Source organism: Myotis brandtii, unplaced genomic scaffold (assembly GCF_000412655.1).
Source record: "Myotis brandtii unplaced genomic scaffold, ASM41265v1 scaffold646, whole genome shotgun sequence".
Taxonomy (NCBI): Eukaryota; Metazoa; Chordata; class Mammalia; order Chiroptera; family Vespertilionidae; genus Myotis; species Myotis brandtii.
The window spans coordinates 656,743-672,064 of NW_005370495.1; the positions used below are offsets into that span (position 1 = coordinate 656,743).

At 51.1% G+C, this 15,322-nt stretch overlaps 1 protein-coding gene across 1 annotated transcript in view; it reads right to left on the bottom strand.

Moving 5' to 3' along the window:
- The window catches only part of CSMD1 (CUB and Sushi multiple domains 1), a gene marked incomplete at its 5' end in the record, with an annotated part of 650,642 nt that overhangs the window by 115,151 nt on the left and 520,169 nt on the right, over nt 1-15,322 (bottom strand). The window contains 8 exons of the mRNA XM_014528690.1: nt 1-131; nt 3,152-3,247; nt 4,995-5,108; nt 6,226-6,342; nt 8,638-8,832; nt 9,854-10,041; nt 10,651-10,789; nt 13,016-13,207. The exon at nt 1-131 is cut by the window's left edge and continues 1 nt beyond it. Of these exons, the coding sequence (XP_014384176.1) occupies nt 1-131; nt 3,152-3,247; nt 4,995-5,108; nt 6,226-6,342; nt 8,638-8,832; nt 9,854-10,041; nt 10,651-10,789; nt 13,016-13,207 (1,172 nt within the window). The remainder of the gene's footprint in view (nt 132-3,151; nt 3,248-4,994; nt 5,109-6,225; nt 6,343-8,637; nt 8,833-9,853; nt 10,042-10,650; nt 10,790-13,015; nt 13,208-15,322) is intronic.

The window sequence follows — 15,322 nt, forward strand, 5'->3', positions numbered from 1 at the left end:
CCCCTGCAGCAGGTACCCGGGGCTGCACTCGAACCGCACGATGGAACCCGCCGAGAACTCGGAGCCGATCCTGCGGCCGTACCTGGGCTCGGGCACCGAGCTGCACTGGGTGTCGCTGGTGCGAGGGACCGCTGGGGGCAAAGCACACAACACGCCATGGTGGCCTCGTGGAGGACGTGAGGGCATCTGCCCGAGGATCACGGGCATGGAGGTTAACCGTGCCGTCCACAGCCTCGCCCTGCGGACCCCGGGGGCCCTTGCATCTCAGGGACCTTTAGGCAATTAAAGTTCACCCTGTGCTCGTGGGGAAGAGATCACTAATAAATTGAGCTTCTCTGCCCGGCCAGTGTGGCTCAGGGGTGGAGCATCGACCTGTGAACCAGGAGGTCAGGGTTCCATTCCCGGTCAGGGCACAGGCCTGGGTTGCGGGCTCGATCCCCAGTGTGGGGCATGCAGGGGGAAGCCCATCAATGATTCTCTCTCATCCTTGATGTTTCCATCTCTCTCTCCCTCTCCTTCCTCTCTGAAATCAAGAAAAGTATAGTTTTTAAAAGCACAGCCCTCGGAGAGACACGCCCACAGACGTGCTTTAGTGGCCACCCCCTTCTCCACTGCTCTGCCCAGCACACTCCTCCTGTGGGCACTGAACCTCCGTGGCACAGACACCACGTGGGCAACTCGGTGCGGCAGCAATTTTATGTGAATGAAAGTCAGACGATTATTCTGATGAAACTGCACTTCCATTCAGAGGTGAGAGTATAGTTTTAAAAGCCCAGCCCTCGGAGAGACACGCCCACAGACGCGCTTTAGTGGCCACGCCTCCCTCCACTGCTCTGCCCAGCACACTCCTCCTGTGGGCACTGAACCTCTGTGGCACAGACACCACGTGGGCAACTCAGTGCGGCAGCAATTTTATGTGAATGAAAGTCAGACGTTTATTCTGATGAAACTGCACTTCCATTCAGAGGTGAGATATTGTCTATGGGAAGGTGAAGTCCATAGAGCTGTACACCGTCTACACGTAAAGAATGAACAACCGTGCAGAGCTGTGCTGTCCCAGGGCCGTCCTCCAGCGACAGTGACACACTGCTCATGCCGCTCCCCTGCGGGTTTGCTGGGTCTACACCCCTGCACCCCGTCTTCCCCGATGTCCCTCCAGGCTCGCTCTCCCTAACAGACCCGTCGGCTAACCTGGTCAGACATCCCGTGGCCGAGGGTGCGAGAAAGTCCCTGTGCGGCCTTATGCTTTAATAGCAGGAAAGAATGCCGCCGCCCTGGTACCTGGGAGCCATATGCGGGATGTTTTTGTACAATGACGGTCACGTCACCTCCAGGCTTCCGTAGAATTACCATCTTTCGGAGGCAATGCTCAATCTGACAGTTCATGTGTAGGACTGAAGGGGTTAGGCCTGATACAAACAAGTCCATTTTTGCATAAACTCACGGGAGGAAGACAGCAAGGCGAGAGGGTATGCTGGGATTTTGTGAAATAGTGAGGATGCGGGAGTCATTATGATTCTTAAGTACAAGGAGAAGGCATTCGCTATACATCACTGCCTTTGGTGTCTATGTTCCTGTATTTTATCCATTTTAATGATAATACGCTACTTTAAGCAGGAACCCGTTTTAAGAATGAAGGCTTTGAAGTGTAGCATTTGCAAAGAGGATAGACATTAGCCTCGGATATTTTATGCGATGATCTGATTGAGGTTCTAATCTCTATTTAAAAAAAAATCAAAGGAGGCTGCGGTCAGGCCGACGGGGCCCGGAACCTGAAACTTTCCAGATGGAAATGACTTGAACGTGTAGATCCTTTGTATGTCACCTGCACGGACCACGGTTTATAAACCTGCTTCCACAGAAGGGGATACTGAACTTGTTTTAAGAACGTTTGTAGTGGTGAGTGGTGAGTTGCCAAACGGGCTACCCTCCATTCGGGTCCATTTTTAAATACCAGGTGAGTTACTTACATTTTAACAAAAGGCATAGCAGCGGGCACCAGCCTTCCGGGCCTCACAGACCACCAGTGGCCTGCTGACCACCAGCTGGCAACCACTGGCCTAGAGCAAAGGGACTAATTCTAACTCAGCAGCAGCGTCACAGCATCATTCAAGCCGCGGCCACGTGGCCTGGCTCAGAGCTCTTTCCCTCCCACTCGTGCGAACACCATGCTCCCTGCCCATCACCTTCTCAGCCGCTGGATTTCTGATCACCCAGGGTTTTCTCTCTCGGCCCACGTGCAGGGCAGGGACACGCGGTGGGAGATGCCTCGAATGTAAATGACAGGACGGATTGTCCTTCTCCGAAACTCTCTGAACATCCCGATGACGTCACCGGTTTCTGCAGGAGCCCCTGTTGGGGGGTGACTCCGGCTCCTGAGGAAAACCTCCGGGAGCCGGGCCAGCTCCCAGGCCCAAGCAGAACCGGGACCTGGAAAGGTAGGACCGCTCCCGTCTGAGGCGCAGCTCTCCCTGCAGCAGCCTGTCGGCCCGGCCTGGAGGCCCTGGCACAGCAGAGCCACCCCTGCCCTGGGCCCCACGCGCGGGGTGAGCATCCACACACAGGGGACAGAAGGAGGAAAAAGGCCTCGCGTTCTGGGAACCTGGGGCGATCCCACACGCTGTGGACAAGCCCCACGTTAAAGAATAAACATACGGGGCAGAAATCCAGAAGGTAACAGAACACAAACAGAACGAAGTAGTTGTTTAGAGGGGCAGACGCAGGGACATCCTACTGGGTTCTGTCAAATTGCCTTTTCAATTAGCTTTTGCAATACGATTTGGAAACATAACATTTATGTATTCCCTTAAAAGTTACTAAAATCTAAACTTGTATGAAATATTTTTCTTAGATAAACTGAAATATAGTTGAAATCGTTTTGCAAAGTGGGAGGTGCCGTGCAAAAGTAATCTGAACACTATTTGTTGCCTGCACGGGCCAGAGAAATCAGGGGGCATTTGTCTTTGCAGTAGAAATAGATTTGTGTCAAACTAATAATGTTAATATTTTGATAAAATGTTTTTGTTATAAATAAATGAATGTCTTCAATTTCTTAAAAAACAAACAAAAAAATGGAAGTGGGGCATAGTCTGTGCCTCCACGGGAGACCGAGGTCTGGGGTGGGAGGCGGCAGGGTGACCTGGAGGGTTACCTTGGTACACGAAGTGGAAGCCGCGGGCCGACGCCCCGCTCTTCGCGCTGAATCGGAGCAGAATCTGATTGGACGTCGCCAAGGGCAGCGTCTCACCTGCGGGAGAACAGAGACACTGTGCAGATCCGCACGTGCACGCTGCTGCGGCCACGGTATGTCTTGGAGAGAAGTCCCTCGCTTGGAATGTGACGTGCAGGCTTTGAACTCTCCTAGGACCGCACTTTAGGGCTTACAACCCCGCCCATCCTTTCCAGAAGGACTGTCCAGCTCTGCTCTCGCCCACGTGTCCCATGGAGGTGCTGTTCTAACCGGGATCTCACGTCCGCTTTCGTTTGGAAAAGCTCAGGGATGATGGGTCTGGCAGCCGATAAGGCGGGAAACTAAGAACTGACTAAATCACTGTCGCAGAATCAACCATATTTGACAATTACTCGCTGAGGTTTTACTTAACAAAACGTCTCTGAGTCCAAAGCTGAGATTTTAAAAATGAAAGGATTTAGGAAAAACCTCACAAAATACATGTCCGCCTTCGGATTAAAACACAGGTTCAAAGCACACTGCCGGGCCTGTGAGGGTGTGGGATTTCAATGTGTCCCTAAGGGATGTGGGATTTCAATGCGTCCCTAAGGGATGTGGGATTTCAATGTGTCCCTAAGGGATGTGGGATTTCAATTGTGTCCGTGTTGTCAATGGCGTCTCCTGATGCCGTTCTGACAGCGCCCCGTTGGACTTGGGTAGAAATGATCAAGACTCGGGCTCTGCGGCCTTTGGTTAACGACAGTGGACACTGGGAGCCGCCAGGCCTTGACCGATGGCCACAGAGGGGCCACTGTGCTCGGGTGGCTGCTCGACACAGCAAGGCCTCAGACAGGAGCCGGGGTCACGAGGCCCAGGGAACACACCCGCCTGGCGTATTCGTCTGAAAACCACTTGGAACAAACACCAGTGACGTTGGTTGCACGTGTGGTCTGATGGGGAGACCTACACAGGTCCTCTTAAGTGAAAATACGGAACCCAAATAAGTTGTGAACTAATATTCTGTGCTTCATGAAGCCCAACTATGTTTACATGCACACATACATGGATGTGTGCACACACATGTGATAAACACATGTACTGTTACACGTGTGGATGTAGTGGGTCTATACCAGGGGTCCTCAAACTACGGCCCACGGGCCACATGCAAATACAAATATTGTATTTGTTCCCGTTTTGTTTTTTTACTTCAAAATAAGATATGTGCAGTGTGCATAGGAATTTGTTCATAGTTTTTTTTTTTAAACTATAGTCCCGCCCTCCAACGGTCTGAGGGACAGTGAACTGGCCCCCTGTTTAAAAAGTTTGAGGACCCCTGGTCTATTCCTATGTATTTGCAGGGGTCAAATGAGTGAGACCAAAATGTTCATACTGTTTAGCTCCAGGAAGAAGATCCCAACACATAGAATAGAAATTAAAAACATCCCAGTTAATCCTTTCTCTTGGATATTTTCCACTTTTATTGAGATGGATATCCTACTTTTTATAATCTTAGTAAGTGCAACGATCAAAGCAGATGGCTTTGTCTACGGGATAAAGGTCCACTGCCCATTTCTTATCAATGATAAAATTTTACTAAACAAACAAACACACTCAAGGATTACTAAGTTTCTCCTTCACACACACACACACACATGCACGCATGCACACACAAACACACACGCACGTGCACACACACATGCGCACACGCGTGTGCGCACATACACGCACATACACACATGCGTGCGCACACAAGCACAAACACAGAGTTTAGAGTGAATCGCATGCCCATCTGAATGAAAGTAAAGACGGGCTCTCTGGTGTTTACCTGAGTGGGACCCGGAGAGCGAGCTGAGGAGCCGGGCCTGCGGGTGGGTCCCGTCGAACAACTCGGCCACGTCGCTCAGCGCCGTCTGGAAGTAGGCGAACTGCCCGAACACGACTGCGGACGAAGGGGCGACACGCTTAGAGGGGAAAGGGGCTCTGGCCGCCCTGCACAGGGACCGGTCCCTCCGAAGGCCGGGGCCCAGGACTCATTTCCCAGCTTCCTAAAGCGTCTCCGTGGCTATGGCTACTGTGCGTTGTCCCTTGATGTTTGGTGCCGAGTGGGAGGCGTAAGATGATGGTTGTCTGTATGTCTGACATTAACGAGGCTGGTTTCCTTTAACTTCACTTTAGGGTGCTGGCAGGGTCACCGCAAAGTGGCCTGTTTAGGTGAGAGCTTGGACACTGGTACAGGGATCAAGACACCGCTGGGTTGGGAAGCCGGCTCATTCGGGAAGGGATGTGAAACTCTTAAAAGCGGTTATTTTCATGCCTAATTCCTGTAACTTCCTTGCAGTGTGTACACATGACTCAGCAACACAGTGCGGACAAGGCTGCTGTGACTGCGCTGGGCGTTCTGTCTCGCTCCCGGCCGGAGGGTCATAGAGCTCAGCTCCCCCACGGAGGTCCCTGCCGCGGACTTTCCTACTTCACGCCTCCTCAGGTTTGCACTCAAACCAATAGCATATTGGGCCTTCATGATATTGACAAAAATGTGTGATTTAGCATCGACTGACAATGAGCAACTAAATCTTATTTATGTGTCAGGGCGAAGCTACAACCACTCCACAGCATGGTGAGCAGTAAATGGAGGCACGTGTGCCAAACACACACATCACAGTTCTAATGAAAGAATAAGGTGAGCGCCAGCAAGCGGGCAAATCTACCTGTATCAGCTCGTGCGTGCATGTGTATGTGTGTGTGTGTGTGTGTGTGCGCGCGCTTAACAGAGGCAATCCCAACTGTAACAGCCTGTGTGTGTGTGTGTGTGTGTCAGAGGCACCCCCACTGTAACAGCCTGTGTGTGTGTGTGTGTGTGTGTGTGTAACGAAGGCAACCCCAACTGTAACAGCCTGTGTGTCTGTGTGTGTAACAGAGGCAACCCCACTGTAACAGCCTGTGTGTGTGTGTGTGTGTGTGTGTGTGTGTGTACTCAATCATACAGGGACAAAGGTAGAACAATGAACACCAATGAAAAGCATGACAATGAATTAAAAGTACAAAGACAGTCTTACCGAATTCCTTCGGCACCGTTATGGAGTACAGGCACGTCTGGCCGGCCGTGTAGTTCTGGGGGTAGTTGGGGGACAGCACCACGCCTTCGGACCCTGTGTACTGGCCACCACAGGGAGCTGGAAGGGAAAGCGACCAGAATTACGTGCGTGGAGGACGCCGCCGGGACAGGGCCGGAGGCCAACGCCCCCGTCAGGGAGCAGGGTGTCACCTAAAACGTCCAGGATGTTACCGTCCAAAGCCGACTTCACTTTGCTCTCCAAAGTCAGAGAAAAAGGAACACAGGTATTTACCAGGTTAGAATAAAAGCACGTTAATTTAGCAGGAAGACAATATTATTTTAAGCCTTTCTCAGACAAGCTAAAATAATCATGAAAAGAGCTCAAATAATAACAATAATGGGCTCAATGAAGGCAAATTGTTAGGCTATTTAAAGTCTCACCAGCCATGTCTGGTCAATCACTGTATTCAGAGATACATGGATTATTTCAGGGATTTTGTTTTTTGTTTTTGTTTTTCTGTTTTTATATTACTATGGGAGTCAAAGAAAAGAGTTTTCTTTCTAGTTTTTGTGTTCTTTTCAGCCTTTAATACCTTAGATTCAGTTCAAGAGCAACATATATAATTACTAATGTGGGGGTGGTCTCTCAAAAAGATTGATTTAAAGCTGAAGCAACTCAAACCTAGAAAGTTAGGGGCAACATGATGGTGGGGTGTTAATTAAAACAGAGCTGTGTATGTCTGTGTATTTGCGAGTGTGTCTGAGTTTGTGAGTGTGTGTGTGTCTATGTTAGTGTGTGTCTATGTGAGTGTGTGTCTGAGTGTCTGTGTGTAAGTTTGTGAGCATGTGTGTGTGAGAGTATGTGTGATTGTGTGTTTATGTTTTGTGTGTTCATGTGAGTGCATGTGTCTTAGTGTGTATGTGTGAGTTTGTGTGTGTGTCTATGTGTGTGTATCTATTTGAGTGTGTGTCTGAGTGTGTGTGTCTGAGTGTATGTGTGTGTGAGTATGTGTCTATGTGAGTGTGTGTCTGAGTGTGTGTGAGTGTGTGAGTGTGTGTGAGTGTATGTGTGTGAGAGTATGTGTCTATGTGTCTATGTGTGAGTGTATGTGTGTGAGAGTATGTGTCTATGTGAGTGTGTGTGAGTGTATGAGTGTGTGTGAGTGTCTGAGTGTGTGTGAGTGTACGTATGTATCGTTATTTTCAGTTATGAATGAGCCCGGGGAAGAAGGACTAACATGTGCCTGCTTTATAAACCTCCTAACGCAGTCAACACAACTTACATTCATTGTCGGTCAGCATTTTCCGTGAAGTAGATCAACAGAATGCGCTGGCTCGTAAACCGGCCTCCATAATTCATAACCATGATTTGCTACAAAAATCACACACTATCCAGTGCTAACAAGTGCACAGAATTCCATTATCAATCGACATTGCATATATGTATACTACTCTTTACATATACATGTATTTATATGTGATACACATATATTTAATATAGATTTAAACATATAATAAATGTATGTTTCCCTTTATGCATGTGTCTGTGTGTATATATATATGTAAAGATCAATTTAATAAAATGTAATCTTCAAAATTTCAACTATACAAAATAACAATAATAAATAGAGAAATGGGAGTTTTAATGATTTGAGATGAACTATGTTCCCTAGGCCCTTCCCCATGTATGAGATCAGGGGCATTACTCTGGCTCCTGTCACTGGAGGGGACTTTTGTCTGCTCTCGCAGGTGGATCTGACCGTCAATAGGTGATTTTATCAATTTAATATCTACATAAGGAGTTACAAGCTATTGGATTGTGGGGGGAAGTGACACATTCATTTTAATGTTATGTGTACATGTGCCATCTATGTATACTGCGTATGTATAAATGGAGAGAGGAAGGGAGGGAAAGAGAGAGACAGAGAGAGCACACCTGGAGACTGTCCATCGGTGCCTCTATGTAGGTCAGATACACAAAAGGGGAGTAAAAATGCTGAACTCTCTGAGGGAGAGGAACAGCCCCCTCCAGGTACTGGGAGGATGGCTGAGGCCTGGCTGATTCAAGGACGGAGGAAGGTCGCCTGCATTTCTCTCCTTAGCTCTGCGAGCAAGTGATCCCCACCGCAGACCAGGGAGCAGTGCGGAGGGCCCTTAGTAACTGAGCTGGAACTGCAGGAGGTGAGGCTGAGGGGCAGGAGGAGCAGTGCTGAGGGCCCTTGTGACTGAGCTGGACCTGCAGGAGGTGAGGCTGAGGGGCAGGAGAGGCTGTGCTGAGGGCCCTTGGTGACTGAGCTGGACCTGCGGAGGTGAGGTGGGGTGGGGGGCAGGAGGAGCTGTGCTGAGGGCCCTTGTGACTGAGCTGGACCTGCAGGAGGTAAGGCGGGGCAGCCTGTCACACACGCGCACGTACCGCTGCAGGTGGGCAGGGCCTGGTTCCAGGCCGGCTTCCCGTCCGCTCCGATCACACACGTGATGGACGCAGGGTCCAGGATTCTGTAGCCGGGGTCACACTGGTAGGTCACGGAGGAGCCCAGCTTGAAGTCCGTCCCGACTCTGGTCCCGTTCATGATGTTCCCAGGGTCAAAGCAAGCTTCCCGGGGCTTCTCTGCAGGAGAAATGGAGGTGACCCCGTGGGGGCGGGTGACCCCGTGGGGGCAGGTGACCCCTGTGGGGGCGGGTGACCCCATGGGGGCGGGTGACCCCCGTGAGGGCAGGTGACCTCCGTTGGGGCTGGTGACCTCCGTTGGGGCTGGTGACCTCCGTTGGGGCGGGTGACCCCCGTGAGGGCGGGTGACCCCGTGACGGAGGGTGACCCCGTGAGGGCGGGTGACCCCGTGAGGGTGGGTGACCCCTGTGGGGGTGGGTGACCCCCGTGGGGATGGGTGACCCCTGTGAGGGTAGGTGACCCCGTGAGGGCGGGTGACCCCGTGAGGGTGGGTGACCCCGGGGGCGGGCCTTAATGTTCCTGTGTGTTTGGCTGTCTGGTTGATTGTTTTTTAGTGCCTAGACTAGAGCCCAACATATGAAAAATGCTCAAAAAATATTTACCGATCAACTAAGGACCAAGTTGTTAATTAATTATCAAGTTAGTAATTACATATACTAGGAAAGATGATCAGGTTACTAATTACCCAGTTAATAACTAAATATCATAGAAAAACTTTTAATCAAATTATAGTTCTGTTTTCAAACTACATCTTACTGCACACTTGCTATTCAATTACTTATTCTTGGTTAAAAGAAAAGGCAGCACTTCCTTTTTCTCCATCCATCCTTCCGTTAACTACAGACCTTGGTGCTGAACCAAAAACACTGATTCTGGAAAAACTGAAGCTCACTTCCTGACTTTGTACCGAGTCACCTCAGCTGCCTGGGAAGAGGCGGGGAATCTGACTTGAGAGACACACAATTGATGTGTCTCTCTCTCTCTCTCTCTCTCTCTCTCTCTCTCTCTTATCCTCACCCAAGGATATTTTTCTTTGAGGGAGAGAGAGGGAAAGACAGGAACATCGATGTGGGCGACACATGGATTGGTTGCCTCCTGCACGCGCCCGCCGGCCCGGCCCTCTTCCCGCAGGAGTGACCGGAGGGGCCTGGAGCGGGGGCCTGGATGCTGGACGTGGTACCTTTGAACTCGATGGCGAAGCCGGACAGGCCCACGGAGGCGTCGCTCCGGAAGGCCAGGAAGAGGCTGTTGCCGCTGCTCTCGATGCGCTCGGGGGCCTGCGAGCCCTGGAAGCTGCCGATGAGCGGGCTGTTGGAGTCCTCGCCCTCGTACACGTGCAGGAAGTCGTAGCTGGGCTCCATGTTGAAGCTAAAGAGAAGGAAGCCCGTCAGGGCCTCCCCGTGTGCTCCTGCCGCCCAGGCCAGTCTCCCAGCGCAAGGGGGCTCTGCCTTTCGTGTGACTTTTAAAAATCAGAACAATCCAGAAGTGAAACAGAACCAAAAGGTCGAGACAGGAACAACGCTAACAGACATCAGTGGCCACAGATGCATTCATAGTCACGTGGCTGTCACATGTAACAGCATCCCTGAGAGAGGCCGGCAGGGCTCGGGGCTCAGGAACAGACTGTCCCTCTCTGCACCGGGACCTCGGACTGAAATGAGGTTTCAAGAGCTGGGCTCTGCCCGGCCGTGTGGCTCCGTGGCTGAGCGTCAACCCCTGAGCCAGGAGGTCAGGGTTCAATTCCCTGTCCGGGCACAGGCCCGGGTTGTGGGTTCCATCCCCAGTGGGGGGTGAGCGGGAGGAGCCGATTGAGGTGTCTCTCACATCAATGTTTCTCTCTCTCTCTCTCTGCCTCTCTCTCCCTTCTACTCTCTCTAAAAATTAATGGAAAAAAATCTTCAGATGTGGAGTAACAATACATAAATAAATAGAAATCAAACAAAATAAAAATAAAAAGGTGTTCAACGGGAGAGATACCTTTTGAAGATCAAGGCGATGACGAAGTCGGGGTTCACCCTCACCCTCCAGTCACACTCTTTGCCGGGAGGGTACGGCTGCGGGTAGTTGGGGGACAGGATGACCCCCGCCGGGCCGGTCAGGTTCCCGCCGCAGGTGGCTGCCAACGAGGACAAGGGAGAGGGGACAGCGGTCAGTGTGCCGGGAGGCGCCCCGGACTCGCCGAGGAAAGGCCACGACCAGGAGGTCGGCACGTCCCGTGACTGTGAGCAGAGGGGATGCCGTGACCCTCCTGCTGAGGAGGCTTTCCGCACCGCGGACCCGCGGAATGTACTTGCTGTGGTTTGAGCGTGACTGTTACTCAACTAACCAGGTGAGGCCGCTGCCCACATGGCATGCAGCTGCTGCAGCGACCGGGGCGTGTCCCTGCAGCTGACACTCGAGACGGGTGAAGTGCTACCTGGTGTCTTTGCTGAGGACGGATAACCGAGTCACGGGCCAGAACTAGGCAACTCGGAGAGGAACCCGCCGAAGGTCACAGCTCAGTGAAAAGAGGGGCAGATGTTACAATGAGGTGTCTGAGTGAATGTCAGCTGAGCAGGGGTCTCGGGGAGGTTAACTGCTAGAGGCATGGCTTCGGATGTCCCTCCCCGGGAGCGGAAATCCTGAAAACAGGATTGAAAGGCGCCTTTCTTCACTGAAAAGCAGGACAGTGGTTTAAAATGGTTGGTGCATTTATAGGTAATTACTCCACTTTTATTTTTATTTTTTAAAAAATATATTTTATTCATTTTTTACAGAGTGAAAGGGAGAGGGATAGAGAGAAAGAAACATCGATGAGAGAAAAATATCGACCAGCCGCCTCCTGCACCCCCCCTACTGGGGATGTGCCTGCAACCAAGGTACATGCCCTTGACCGGAATCGAACCTGGGACCCTTCAGTCCGCAGGCCGACGCTCTATCCACTGAGCCAAACCGGTCAGGGCTAATTACTCCACTTTTAAAAACAAACAGGTAGATCTTGGCCAGTGTGGCTCAATGGTTGAGCATTGACCTATGAACCAGGAGGTCACAGATAGATTCAGTCAGGGCACAGACCCCGGTTGTGGGCTCCATCCTCAGTGGGGGGTGTGCAGGAGGCAGCCGACCCATGATTTTCTCTCATCATTGATGTTTCTATCTCTGTTCCCTTCTCCCTTCTTCTCTGAGATCAATACAAGCATATTTTTAAAAAAATTCATGCATCTTCCAGTGCAAAAAAAAAAAAAAACAACAGAAAAGAAAAAGAAAGAGGAAGAAATCTGTGGGTGCTCCTGAGGACTGGGCTTGACATGACAGCCCTGTGCCCCTCATTTCATGATCATGGTCTCTCTTCACGGATTAATTAAATTGTACGTCTTGGAAGCCGATTATAAAGAAGTTCAAATTGCACTATGACCGTTCACTAGGATAATAAAGTTCAGTAGCATTTCTTTTTAAAATTAAGTTGAAATCATCTAAATAGTTATTCATGGTAAAATGTTTAATTGAATGGAGGGACAGTCTACATGGCATTGCTGTTTTCCATAAAAACACGCATTATCTGAAAGCCATATTTGCGAAAGAACATCTTGGATTGTTATTCAAATTAAGCCTGCAAAACCCATTTCCATGTTAATAAGGCCAAACTCTGACAATTCCAGCGCATTTCAGAGACAACTTTCTCCTGGTATCTTCATTTGGACAAAAGCAGTATGATTTCTAGTTTTCAGAACTCTATTAAAATGTAGCAGGACGATAGAAAAACCATCTCAAAAGAGAAAGTACTTTCTATCTAGTCGGTTTTGCTTGTGGGCAAGTTTCTATATTAAAAAATGAGAAGAGCAATAGGAGGGTTATGAAATTTTAGCCACCCAGAATTTTAAATTATAGTAATTTGATTAATTCTTATTTTTACAAGATGAGTTCAGGATAGGAACTGTTAGATAAATGTCAATTACTGTATATTAAGTACTACTCCCTGGATCTCACCTAATAAAATGGAGCTTAAAGGTTTGCAATGAAATGTCAGCTTGAGTTCAGAGCACCAGCGGGTGGAGAGGAACCCTTACGAAATGTTTCTGGCCCTGACGGCGTGGCTCAGTGGTTGAGTGTTGACCTATGAACCAGGAGGTCACGGTTCGACTCCCGGTCGGGCACATGCCTGGGTGGTGGGGTCCATCCCCAGTAGGGGGTGTGCAAGAGGCAGCTGATCAATGGTTCTCTCTCCTCATTGATGTTTCTATCTCTCGCTCCCTCTCCTTTCCTCATTTAAAGAAAAGAAATGTTTCTGAAGAGACAATCCATTGCCCAGCGAGTGGACCGAGGCCGTGCATCCCTCCCAGGGTGCGCCTGGCCCTGCCGGTACCTGTGCAGGTGGGCGGGTCCGGCTGCCAGAAGAAGCGGTTGTTGAGCTGCACGCAGGTGGTCCTGGCGGGTCCCTGCAGCTGGTAGCCGGGGTCGCACTGGAAGGTGACGGTGTCGCCCGGCTCCCTGCTGTCCCCGTAGCGGGTGCCGTTCTGAGGCATGCCTGGGTCGTTGCAGGTGGACGCTACCGAGGCTGGAAGAGGAGATAACAACAAGTCACGTGACTGCTTTACTCAGAGGGGAGTGTATGTGTGTGTGTGTGTGTGTGTGAGTGTGTGTGTTACTGCTTTACTCGGAGGGGAGTGTGTGTGTGTGTGTGTGTGTGTGTGTGTGTGTGTAGGCCTGTAGGGCCCCTGGGTTGGCACCGGGAGCCTTCTGTCCACACAGGAACACAGAAGAGAAGGAAGAGTGCGGAATCTCGAAGGGAAGGCGGGGGCAGGGGGGAGAGGGAGGTCATCAACCAAAGACCTTGTGTGCATATGTGCATGGCCCATGGACACAGGCAGTGGGTGCTGAAGGCCTGGGTGCTGGAGGGGGAAAAAGGGGACATAGGTAATACTTCCAACAACAAAGATTTTTTTTAAAGAGTTTGTTTGTCATATGGATTATATGTGCCTGGATTACGCTTACTTTGAAGCGATTCCTGCAAAATCTTGTAGCAAATGCAAGCGATTATGGAACAGACCAAGAATCACAGCTGCTAAGGCTGTAACACACACACTCACACTCACAATCCCCTCCGAGTAAAGCTGTAACACACACACACACACACACACACACTCCCCTCTGAGTAAAGCTGTAACACACACACACACACACACACACACTCCCCTCCGAGTAAAGCTGTAACACAAATTCCCCCTCCGAGTAAAGCTGTAGCGCACACACACACACACTCACACACGTACTCTCCCCACCACCCCCCCGAGCTCCTTTGTGAACAGGATTTAGGAAAACAGGCACCGCAACGTACAGCCTTCATTACAGTGCAGCCCCCTGGAGCCTTGAGCAACAGGAGACAGGGAGCCCCCGGAGGCTGTGCCCTCCCAGGTGCCGGCTGAGGTGCCCCCTGAATCTCCGTGGGCGCCGTGACGGAGGCCACACCGAGGCCGCAGCTCAGTCTTGCCAGGAGGCGTGGGTCCCCTGGGCGCTACGCCCTCACAGGATTCCCCGTAACCCACTTCCACCCGCAGCACAGGTCCAAGGGGCCGCGGATCCCCCATCACCCGACTTCAGCAAAGGCCCTGGAAGTGGCGCCCTCATGGCAACAGGAGTATCAGGACTTCAACGTCGGGTGGGTGGCAGCCAGCGCCTCCCAACAAGAGGGGAGCGTGTTTGGGGATCAGCGGGCATCGGACCCTGTGGGGCTCTGGCACACACGTGTGATCCGTGCTCCTACAATCAGGGCACATGCGTGTCACCAACCCTGCGCGAGTCCCATCCAGGAGGACACTGGACCCAGACTTCGTACTGAACTCGAACCCTGCCCCCTCCCAGAAACGGGAGGCCTGGGACGGCCGGCAACCGTCCCAGCTTCTGTACCTGGTCGTGGACACGAGTGAAAATTCCCACAGACGTATCAACGTTGGGAAACAGATGTTCTGTATAGTGTAGTCATGAGGGTTGTTGAGAGGAATTTGGTCAAACAGGATTGGCAAACACTGTATAGGTCAGAGTCCTCATTAGGGGTCAAAGGCTCTGAGAAGCCCTACAGTCAAGAAACCCTTTTAAACATAATTTAATCCAGCCTGGCCAGTGTGGCTCAGTGGTTGAGCATCGACCTATGAACCAGGAGGTCACGGTTCGATTCCCGGTCAGGGCACAGGCCCGGATTGCAAGGTAGATCCCCACTAGGGGGCGTGCAGGAGGCAGCCGATCCATGATTCTCTCTCATCATTGATGTTTCTCTCTCTCCCTCTCCCTTCCTCTCTTCTAAAAATCAATAACAACACATTTAAAACATAGTTTAATCCAGCGTATCCTACAGTTTTATAATAACAGCACATGCTTCCCAACAAACCTCCACATTTCTCCATAAAGATCCGCAGGCCACCCGTGCGTGGAATGTGGGCCCGTTCTGTTGGTTACGTGACCCTGCATGGTGGGAGGTCTAGTTCCGCTCGGAAAGTGCCTTCCCTACTTCTCATCCGCGTTTCCCTTTGGAATATGTGTGAGAATAATGGAGCGCCCCATGGACACGTCACACCCCCCTGGAGTTCATGCTGCGACAGACAGAAGCGCTGCCTCTGCGGACCCTGCTGGCGACCGACGTGAGCGTGTGAGCCGGTGCAGGGCCCCCGCGTGCGCT